General features: G+C 55.8%; 1 protein-coding gene across 1 annotated transcript in view; it reads left to right on the forward strand.

The window, feature by feature from the left end:
* The window catches only part of ENDOU (endonuclease, poly(U) specific), a 16749-nt gene that overhangs the window by 3176 nt on the left and 3093 nt on the right, over window positions 1-10480 (forward strand). The window contains exons 2-8 of the mRNA XM_004711515.2: window positions 3076-3204; window positions 4547-4552; window positions 5353-5406; window positions 5909-6043; window positions 6650-6824; window positions 7297-7496; window positions 10261-10374. Of these exons, the coding sequence (XP_004711572.1) occupies window positions 3076-3204; window positions 4547-4552; window positions 5353-5406; window positions 5909-6043; window positions 6650-6824; window positions 7297-7496; window positions 10261-10374 (813 nt within the window). The remainder of the gene's footprint in view (window positions 1-3075; window positions 3205-4546; window positions 4553-5352; window positions 5407-5908; window positions 6044-6649; window positions 6825-7296; window positions 7497-10260; window positions 10375-10480) is intronic.

Raw genomic sequence — 10480 nt, forward strand, 5'->3', positions numbered from 1 at the left:
GCGGCTGGTGATTTCAACCTGCTGACCTTGTGGTCAGCAGCCAACTGTGAGCTGGCATCCCTTTGATGTAAAGAATGCACCCTGATGACACCGGACAGGACCAGCTTCATGCTGACACACCAGCGTAAGGCACGAGGCCCCGCTGAAACCCAGGGTGTGAGTCAGATGGGTGGCACATGTAAGCCGGGCCTGGGAAGGGCTGCTCCACCCAATCTGGACATTTATCACCTGGCAGACAGGCCCGGAAGATGGCCACCATTTGTGTATCTAACACACAGCCATTTCGGCACTACCACTGGGTGTCCCACACGGGCTGATGTGCCTCACTCATCAAATGTAAAAATATAGGTCGTGCCATGTTTCGGGGCGAAAGTTTGCCCAGCAGATTAGACTCCTATGTAACCGCTTTTTATACAACTCGCTCCACAACACTGGCTACATTTCCCACGGCATGTCACCCGTCCTATCATCCCCAGTCTGTTGCCCTTCATCCGGCTGCCCAGTCCCTCCTTAGCATCTCCTTTTAACTTTAAGGTACATGCTGACCCGTTTGGTCTTGAATATTTATTTAAGGGAACGTTATAATGACAAGTTATTGGCTCATTAACTCTTCATAAATGTTCTCCTAGATGAGGTCCGTTGTAGGTCATTAAATAGATAGGGAGTCAGAGGCCCCCAAGGTCACGAACTTGACCACAAGCACATAGCTAGAAAGCAGTACAACCAGAATTCCAGCCCTAAGCACTGTGGTGTCCAAGTCTCGGTTCTTAGGCGTCTGTGAAGCCATCCCTCATTATAGACCCTCAGCCTGTCACCAAGCCCAAACCGCGCATAATCACCTGCAGCGCAGCCCTCTCTTACATGGGGTTTCTATGTCTCGGGCAGGTGTTGTCCACCCTAGGGACAGCGGAGCACAACCCTGCCCCGTCCCTGACCACCTTCACAACTGCTGGGATGGTGGAGGCTGTGTCAACTCACAACCGCAACTGGCAACTCCAAAGCCAGTCTAGGCAAAGACATGAGGTCGTATTTCTGCTCTTCTGATCCTGACCTAGTTCTCACCCCAGACGCCCCCTCAGACTTAGCCCATCCTTCACCCAAACGTCAACATGACATTCTGACAGACCAAAGGAAGGAGACTGGGCCTCAGATCTTCAGGACACGACACCGCTTCATCCAGACCCAACCAACCCCACCCTGGTTCAAATTGGGCTCCAGGTTCCTCATCGTTGGTACAAATTCTCTAAAAGCCTCTGATCTTCACTGTTCTCTGCGACCCACAGCCTGGCCCTAAACCAACACTCGCCAAATGCAACCCTCAGGAACCTCGAATGGAAACAAAGACTCCGCTATCCACTTCAAGCTGGGGCTGGAGGAAACGGCCGGCTGGCCAGCCGCTCCCCTGGGTTGACTTTGCTGTGGTTGGAGCCACGTGGGGCTGCACCAGCCTCCCTTCGCAGGGAGGGCTGGGAGGTTGCTTTTTCTCCAGAAGTGGTAGTGGGTTCATACTAGGCCTTCCACAATGTATTGCTTCATACCCCCCTACGCCCCGCCCCCCAATCCACTCCCCACCCCGTGGCCAGCAGCTTGCTTCTGCAAACCATTTGGCTGGAGTCAGGGACGTGGTCTGTGGTTACATAACAGAAGTTTATTCCAAAGCCCAACTCTCACCCACACCCACCGCCTTCCCCACCCTGCTTGCAAACAGATGAACCGGAGCGCATTCCACAGTGCGGGAGTTGCAGAGAGATGGGACACAGGGGAGAAGAGGGTGCAGAGGAGACAGGATGGAGGGAGAGAAAAACAGTGGTGCTGGACATGGGAGAGGACAGGGCAGATGAGAAGAGGGGCCGGGTCAGTGGCCAGAGGTCAAGGCCACACAGCCCCGTGGTTCGCCTTCATCAATCAACAGGTGCCTTGGCCAGCCCACAGACCCCTTCTCTGGTGTTGGGGTTATTCACCACTGGGACCTTTTACATGCAAATTAAGGTTTCTTTTGGAAAGCTGGCGGCCTGGGCAGCACCAAGCATGGCAACCGTTCGTTGGAACGGAGGAGCAGCTGCCAGTTGGACACAGTGATTGCTGGTCGGTTTACCAGCACCCTGTCTCCTCCCACTGCCCTCCTGCTGCCCAGTTTCTGTGCTCCTGGAAGCTAGCGGCCAGGTGCCCAGACCTCTGTAGTGTGTGATCCTGTTTCATAGCAAGCAGTTGCCTCCGGCCAGTTCAGTGGCTGGCTTTTCAGAACTAGACTTATTGCCAGACTTGTCTTCCAAGGCACCTTTAGTGCACTGGAACCAGCAACCTTTCGGTGAGCGGCCAAGATCAAAACGCTGTGTGCCAGCCAGGGATGCCTGCCGCCACCAAGTCAATTCTGACTCACCGGCCCTGCAGGGCAGAGTAGAACTGTCCCCTGTGGGCTCCTGAGACTGTTTTATGGAAGCAGACTGCCACATCTGTCACCCTTTTGAAGGGCTACCTGTTGGGTGGGTCACTGAGTGCTTAACCCTTGCGCCACCAGGGTTCCTTGGTCCATGTTCCAGAAAGCCAAATCCACCATGTGGAGTCCATTCCGACTCCTCGACCCTGTCTCTATAGGGATCCAGAGGCCATACCTTTTTACAGGGGGGAGATGGCCTGCGTGGGAGGTGCGTCCAATTTGCCTGAAGGGCTGCTGAAGTGGGAATCCAGCTGGTGTATCTGAACTGCCAACCTTGTGGTTCTCACTGCCCGCAAATTAATGTTGACTCATCAGGATCCTATAGGACAGGGTAGAACCGCCCTGTGAGTTTTCGAGACTGGAACTGTATACAGGAATAGGAAGCTCCATCCTCCTCCTGTGGAGTGACTGGGGTTTCAAACTGCTGACCCTTCTTATCACAGCCCAACACATCGTAACCACTATGCCACCAAGGCTCCACCCTCGTGGTCGGAGCCCTGGAATCTTCGGTTGTTGGGGGCTCGTGGTGGCTGTGGCTGCTCCAGCCTCTGCCCTGCCATGAAGGCTCCTGCAAGGGGGACCTTTCTGAGGGAAGCAGGGTCTCCAGAGACTGATTGTGGGACCTTGACTGCCCGCAGGAAAAATGGACTCGTGTGCCTCCCGCTGCAACCAGAAATTTGACCGGGACGCTGCCTGCCAGTGCGACCGCCGGTGTCACCGGCATGGGGACTGCTGCGATGACTACGAGCACCTGTGCACAGGTGAGGGTCCTGCAGGGTGAGGGGTCCGGGAGGTGCATCCAGCCTGCCTGAAGAGCCGCGGGCTTGGGGGTCCTGCCAGCCAACACTGGGTGGCGGGTGGAAGGTGGGTGGAGTGGGGGCACACTGAAGGAGCCTACTGAGGGGCAGGGGCAGGGCTAGGGATTTGCCCACCGGACGCCCCAGATTTTCAAGGGGGTCCCCATTTAAAGCCCCAACAGAAACTACAATAGAAAGAAATAGCATCTGAACTACTGGGCCTAAAGCTATGTTGAAATTCTAAGCAACTCCCCAGAAGTGAAATGCTGAACATGTGTGCTAGCTTTCATTAGACGGCTGGTCGTTCCGCAATGCTTGGAATCACAAGAACGTGAAGATGGTAGGGACCGATCACAACCCTGCCGGGAACTTCCCAGGGCACTGAGCTCTTTCCGTGGAAGAACTAGCTCAGTGCCCAGAGTCAAAACCTGCTCCCTCCCAGCGGCTGCTGGACCTTACTGTTCCTGACTCTCCAGAGCAGACACCGGAGGGCCTGTTTACCTTGGGCCATCAGGCTGGTATTGAAAGACAGAGACCCTACCCAGCGTAGGAGCCCTTTCAGCATTCAATCTCTGGTGGGCAACTCGGGACCCTGCCCCACAGGGAGGGGTGATGGTGGCTGAGATTTGAGAGTGGCTCACAAAAGTCTCGTTAGCACAGCCCGTGACTGAATCAACAGGCGTGGGGGTTCTGCATTGGGCTGCTAACTGCAAGGTCAGCGGGTCGAAACCACCAGCTACTCCTCGGGAGAAAGACGAGACTCTCTCCTCCTGCAAAGAGTTACAGTCTGAGAAACGCACAGGGGCAGCTCTGCCCTGTCCCAGAGTGTCCCTGTGAGTCAAACGGCCTCTATGGCAGTGAGGGTGTGGTTTTGAGTGGCTAAATCAAGAACCAGGAGGCGATTGCTAGCTGGCAGCATCACCTGCCCCATGGTTCAAGTAGTAATCCTCCAGTGTGACTGTCAGCTGGTGTGGAATCGACCCCCGAGGACGAAACCAGACGATTGGCATTTGGGGTGGTGGGTTGCCAGGCCTTTCTTCCTAGTCTCAGCCTGGAAGCTCCCCTGAAGCTCGTTCAGCCTTGTAGTAACACACAGACTTCAACGGCAGATGGGTGGTGACTGTTCATGAGCGCCACTGGCCGGGCATGGGACCCAGGCCTCCCTCCTGGAAGGCAGGAATTTTACCGCCGAGCCACCAAGACTTCCGTAACCCGATACCCTGCGGCAAAGGCACTGGTAGCTTCTGAACTAACTTCTTGGTTAGGATGTTGTTTCTTTGGGGTGAACCAGTCCACGGCTTGAAGGAAAGAGAGGGCCGCCTCACTTTCCCCCCACTCCTCCCCGCCCCTTCTCGGTCCAAGCCGAGGCTGCCGTCCCGATGACGGCCGGCTCAGGAAGCCAGGCAGCGAGAAGAATGCCCTTTCTGGACATGCCCTCATCCCAAACACAGTCCTTGTGGCCACTATCCAGTGGGGCGGAGGATGGACGGACTGAGGGGCGCGCAGGCATCTCAGGAAACTCTCTGGTTCGCTGGGGGTCTGGAGGACAGCACCCCGGGCTGCTCAGAAGTGACTGGAGTTTGGGTGCCCCTAAGCGTAAGAGGGCCATTTGGGCACTGTCTAAACAAAACTCTCTAATCACCTACCATTTTGGCTGAAGGCTACCAGTTCCCGTGGACTTGGAATCACAGAGGCCCCGTGTGTTTCAGGCCGGGCATGTACAGTTTCAGTGGCCTTTGGAAGTCAGTGACCAGGCCTTTCTTCCAGGGCACCTCTGGGTAGACTGAGTTGCCAACCTCTCCATGATAGTCGAGGGTTTCACCTCCCCTCCCCCACTTCACAGATGTGGACCCTTGAGCCACCCAGGGACCCAGTGGTCAGCTTTGTCACCTGGCAACATTCTTTCCATTTGGGGGTAACAGTGTCATCCTCCTCGTTTGATCTCTGTGTCAACGCATGTCACATGTTCCTTGACGTGGTGCTGGTCCATTGCATCTCGGCCCCTGCACCCCTGTCTTTATCTCCTTCCAAGCCACGTGGGTCTCCCTGAGGCCCGGGGTTCTGAGGGCCAGAGACCGAGGAGAGGTTAAACACTGGGGGTGGTTTATGTTTCCAAAGCTCCCGATCCTGTCCTGGAGCTGGAGGAGGAGTCCGAGGAAGCCCCGGCTAATAGTGAGTCTATCTGCCTCCTCCCCCGGGGGTTGTTTCATGATAAAGGTGGGGGACAGGGTGTGTGTGACCAGGAGGGAACTGCAACGCAGCAGCAATCAGCCTAGATCGAAGCTAGATGACCCCCAAAGCCAGAGCTGGGAGGTGGGGTGAGGGGCTCAATGCACTCAGTCTCTGGTTTTGGGGTGATGGGCCTGAGCCTGAGGGACCCGCCGTCCCGGAGGTAGCTAGTGAAGAACATCTGAGGCCTGGGGAGCAGCCAGGAGAGGAAGTGGAAGAGATTTTATTTTTAGAGTGGGGAGATGATAAAACAACAGGCCAGAAAGTATCGTTGGGCATCAGAAAGGGCTTCCTGCCCCGGGAGGGTGTCCAGGAACTCAGCTGTTTGTTGTCCTTCCCTGGAGACTGTAGCAGGAAGAGGGACAAGAGTAAAGCTGAGGGCGGGGCTGGCCGGGAGGGAAGCTGGGGGAGGCTGTCGGAGACACACAAGCCCCCTGTTCCTCAGACCTGTACTCAGCACCCAGATCCTGCCAGGGCCGCTGCCACGAAGCCCTTGACAAGCACCACCCATGCCACTGTGATGCCCGCTGCCAAGAGTTTGGAAACTGCTGTGAGGATTTCGAGCTCCTGTGTGACCATGGTCAGTCCCTGTGCCCTGTAGCACAGTCCCTGAGAGACAGGGCGACTCGTGAGAGTAGTGTTCACAGACGGTCGTCCCAGGGCTACCAGCACCAGCTCACCTGAGAATTTAGTAGGAATGCAAGTTCTAGGCTTCCCTCCAGTCCCACGGACTCAGAAATTCCAGGATGGGGCTCAGCAATCCGGTTTTATCACGTCCTTGAGGAAAGTTGCCAAGTTGCTATTTTTAATTAATTTATTTATTAAAGAAAACATATTCGGTGTGGTTGCACAACTCATCAAATTAAATCAGTCAGAGTGTCGCTTCCCAAACCCCAGGTGTGCTTTGTCCCCTCCCTCCCCACCCCCGCCCTTCCCTTTCTCCCTCATAATTGCCCCAGCCTGCCCTCTCCCTCTTGCCCAATCTCCAGAGCCTTCCTAGAGGGAAGGGGCCGAGTGGACCATTTGTGGACATTCTGGGGCAAGGCCATGCCTCGTTTTAAGACCCCTTTAGGCCTCTGCTCTGCCCTCCAACCCCAGGGCGTCTGACTGTGGTCCTACTCTTATAGGACCTTGCCCTCTTCCCTCATCTCTGAGTGAGCCCTCGCTTCTCCCCTCTCCTTCCCAGAGGGCTTCTCCCACACCAGGGACGCCATATCCCAGGAAGAGCTGGAAGAAATCTCTGAGAAGATCTACATGTCGGACATCAACAAGGCCCAGAAGGCAGACATCATTCTCAACAGCCAAAACGGTCAAATCTCCCCTTCAGAGACCGGAGACCAAGTGGATCGCTGCTCTGAGCCGTGAGTTCCCCTCGTTCCCCTCTCCTGCTCTCTACAGGGAGTGTCTTCATCCTTGACTCTTTTCAAATCAGACAGAATCGAACATGGAGAAAAACAGTCCCCCAGGGAGGGTAGTCCCGAGGGATTGAAAGGCACACTGCTGGTGCAATGGGCTATGAACCAGAGGGTGGGTGGTTCAAAGCCACCAGCCGCTCTGAGGGAGAACGAGGAGCCTTTCCGTGTCCTTCAGAGTGCACAGCCTTGGGCTAGGTCGAGTGTGTTCTGGAGGGTTGCTCTGACGTGGACCCCGCGGTGCGCTTTGGGGCTTGAGGGTTGCGTCGTCTATACAGCTGGCAGGGTGTCTGTGACTGGCCAGGCTGGAGAAGAGAAGGGACCTTCCCAGGGATGAAACAGAAACAAACAAACAAATGACCTCATGAGGAGCTGTCCAGAGAGCTCCTGAACCCCACCCAGCCTCCTCCCATGCCCGCAGGCTCTACACCTATGTCAATGAGAAGCTGTTCTCCAAGCCCACCTACGACGCCTTCATCAACCTCCTCAACAACTACCAGCGGGCCACGGGCCACGGGGAGCACTTCAGCGCCCAGCAGCTGGCGGAGCAGGATGCCTTCCTCCGAGAGATCATGAAGACGCCAGTCATGAAGGAACTCTACGGCTTCCTGCGAGCAAAGAGTGAGTGAGTCAGCCCCCGGGGGGCTGCCCGGTGAGGCAGCCCTGAGGGCTGCAGCCAGGCCGTCTGCAGGAGAGCCAGGGACCCTGGACCTGCACGATGTGGAAGTTAAGCCAGCAAGCCTGGCGGCCAGTGCTCATCTGGGAGGGATCAGGGAGAAACCCAGAGGAGGTTATGGGCCCCATCAGACACGCAAGAAGCTCTGCCTCGTTTGGAAATCATTCCATCTTTTGATTGGATCCTAGCTGCTCCGCCTAACCCCTCCCTCCCTGTCCTTATGCGTGCATCCCTGCTTCAGCCTCAGGGTCCTCCCAGAGCCCACCTCAGGGCACTTCTCTGGCCCTCGCTGCTCCCAGCAAGCCCCCGTGTACTCCCTCACTCCATTAGGTCAGGCAGGTAAAGAGACGCCCTCCCGCCTCCTGCACTGAGCCCAGGGAGGTGGCTGGTTGACTGAGCCCTGCATTTTTGCCAGGGAAACGGCAGCAGAAAATCAACAAAGGTTCAGCGAGGGACGTTCTACCAGTAAGTTCTGGTTGGAGCAACTCCAGGCACATTCAAATCAGACCAAAAAAGGTTTTGGCCGCCGGACTTCTTGGCACGGGGCTGTGTTTGTTAGTGCCCTCCGGATTCCTTTCCCGAACGCCCGGCAGCTAGGCGCTGGCCAGGGCGGCCCGCTCCACATCCGCGCCCGCAGGCGGCGGCGGGGTCGTCCCCGCACCCCCCAAGCCCCCTCCCCCGCCTGCCGCCTGCCTTGAGCTGCCGCGGGCCCCCTGCAGAGAGGGACCTAGGAATCCCCGCCCCCCATCTCGCCAAGGGGACGCAGTCCTGTCCCGCCCCCTGGTGTCAAAGATGCGTATAGCGCAAGCTTGGCCGACTCGCCCTTTCTTCACGGGTACAGTGTGGGGACACCAATGATAGTCTCGTGTTGTGGCAGCCACCACGCCTGTCATTGCCAGAGAGCCCATCACTGCTTCCAAAACAACGGCTCCCCTCTCCCTCTGTCATCACGACTGTTCTTGGGACACTGTACATGTCCCTTCCCTGCCATAGGGACAGAAAGTGGAAACAGGCTGAGATCACACAGGAGGTGGGAGGCAGAGCGGGGCTGGACCTCAGGCCGGTCCATGACCGCACCCCCTTGTGGCTCCTCTCCCTTCTTCGTACCACCTGGTTCACAGCCCACCCCATTTCGGCACGCTGTCTGCCTACCCCAGTGCCACATGCTACTAGTGCGCTCTGGGATAAGGTATCTTACCTTTCTCAGTCTTGCCTGTGAAAACGTGTGTGTGTGTGTGTGTGTGTGTGTGTGTTAAAAAACTAACGCATGTGACGCCCCTGAAGAAAGGCTGGCGCATAGCAAATGCCCAGCAAGTGGCCACTGTTCAGCTTGTGAACTCACTTTCCATCAGGCCTAAGGTGGACAGGGAAGTGGAATGACAGGAGAATGAGAGAACAGGAGACCATGGAAGTTGTCCACGTCTCAGATGAGGCCCCCTCATGGTTAGACTTGTTATCCAGTAGTGGTTTCAGTTTTTGAAGGAAGGGGATATGTCTGATATTCCTTTCATATCCTCCACACATACCACATATACTCGTGTAGAAGCAGAGTTTTCCAGCACATTTTTAATGCAGTGTTTGTGGTAAAAGTAGATGCCTCAGCTGATATTCGGGTCAGCTTGTACTCGAGTGTATAGGGTAGCTCTCAGTCACGTCCATCGAGTGGTTGCCTACTCATAGCAACCCAGTAGGACAGGGTAGAACTGCCCTTGTGAGTTTCTGAGACTGAAACTTTTTACGGGAGTAGAAAACCTCTTCTTTACTCCTGTGCAGCCACTGGTGGTTTCGAACCGCTGACCTGGCAGTTCTAGTAAGTAACTACTATGTCCCCTAACCAACCAGACTTTGAACTCACTGCCATGGAGTCGACGCTGCCTCCAAGTGACCCCCGGTGGGTTTCAGAGATGGTAACTCCTGACAGGAGTTTAAAGCCCAGTCTTTCTCCCTTGGAGCGGCTGGTGGCTTCAAACTTCTCACCATGTGGATCGCAGTCCATTACACCCCCAGGGTTCCTCTACAACACGTCTAGACCAAACCAAATGATTTACTGTGGCCTTGGTTCTGGCTCCTGGTGGCTCTGCATGTGTTCACGTAGGACTATGAGGTTAAGATCGAGCACCCTTGCAGGGACTTGCACGCCCCGGCCCTCATGTGCTGCTTGCCTCTCCTTGCCTACACTCTCTCCAGCTCACTCTGCTCCGGCTTCATAGGCCCTCTATCAGTCCTTTGAAGACCAAGATCACTCCTGCGTCACAGGCCTTGCCATTGCGTTTCCGGCTCCATGGAAGACTCTCTCTCCCCTCAGAGCTTTGCCTGGCTGGCTCCATATCCCCTGGGCTCCTGATTACTGCTTCCTCCGCAGAAAGGACTTCTGAGCTTTCTCTCTGGAAGAGCCCCCATCACTATAGGCAACTCAGCTTTATTGTCTTCATAGCATGCATCTGCTATCGTATTATTGATGGATTGATGACTGATTTTCCATCTGGAGTGTGAACTAGAAAGGCAGAAACTTGGTTCTCGTCACTGCTGCTGAATCCCCTTCAGATCCAGGCCTGGCTCAACACATAGGTGCCCGGGTGACTGTTGGATGGACAATCGAGCCCATTTGGTGATCGAACCCTTGATGTACCGGAGAGGGCAGCTCTGCCTGCTTCTCAGGGCCTGGCCCAATCACCCCCTTTCCTGAGTCCTCTGTGGTCCTCTCCCCAGATCGCTACAGCTCGGAGCAGGAGTTTGTCGGTGACCTGAAGAACATGTGGTTTGGACTCTATTCGAGAAGCAAACAGGAGAGAGATTCAAGTGGCTTTGAGCATGTCTTTTCAGGTGGGCTCACCTTTGGGAAGGAAGAGCAGGTGGGGGAGGGATGAAGAGAAACCACTTCAGTCAGCAAAGCAGGGCAGCGGTGGACATGGGTGTGGCTGTAGCCAAG

The sequence above is a fragment of the Echinops telfairi genome, unplaced genomic scaffold (genome assembly GCF_000313985.2).
Source record: "Echinops telfairi isolate 266 unplaced genomic scaffold, ASM31398v2 ScPeMD7_12;HRSCAF=54, whole genome shotgun sequence".
NCBI classification, from domain to species: domain Eukaryota; kingdom Metazoa; phylum Chordata; class Mammalia; order Afrosoricida; family Tenrecidae; genus Echinops; species Echinops telfairi.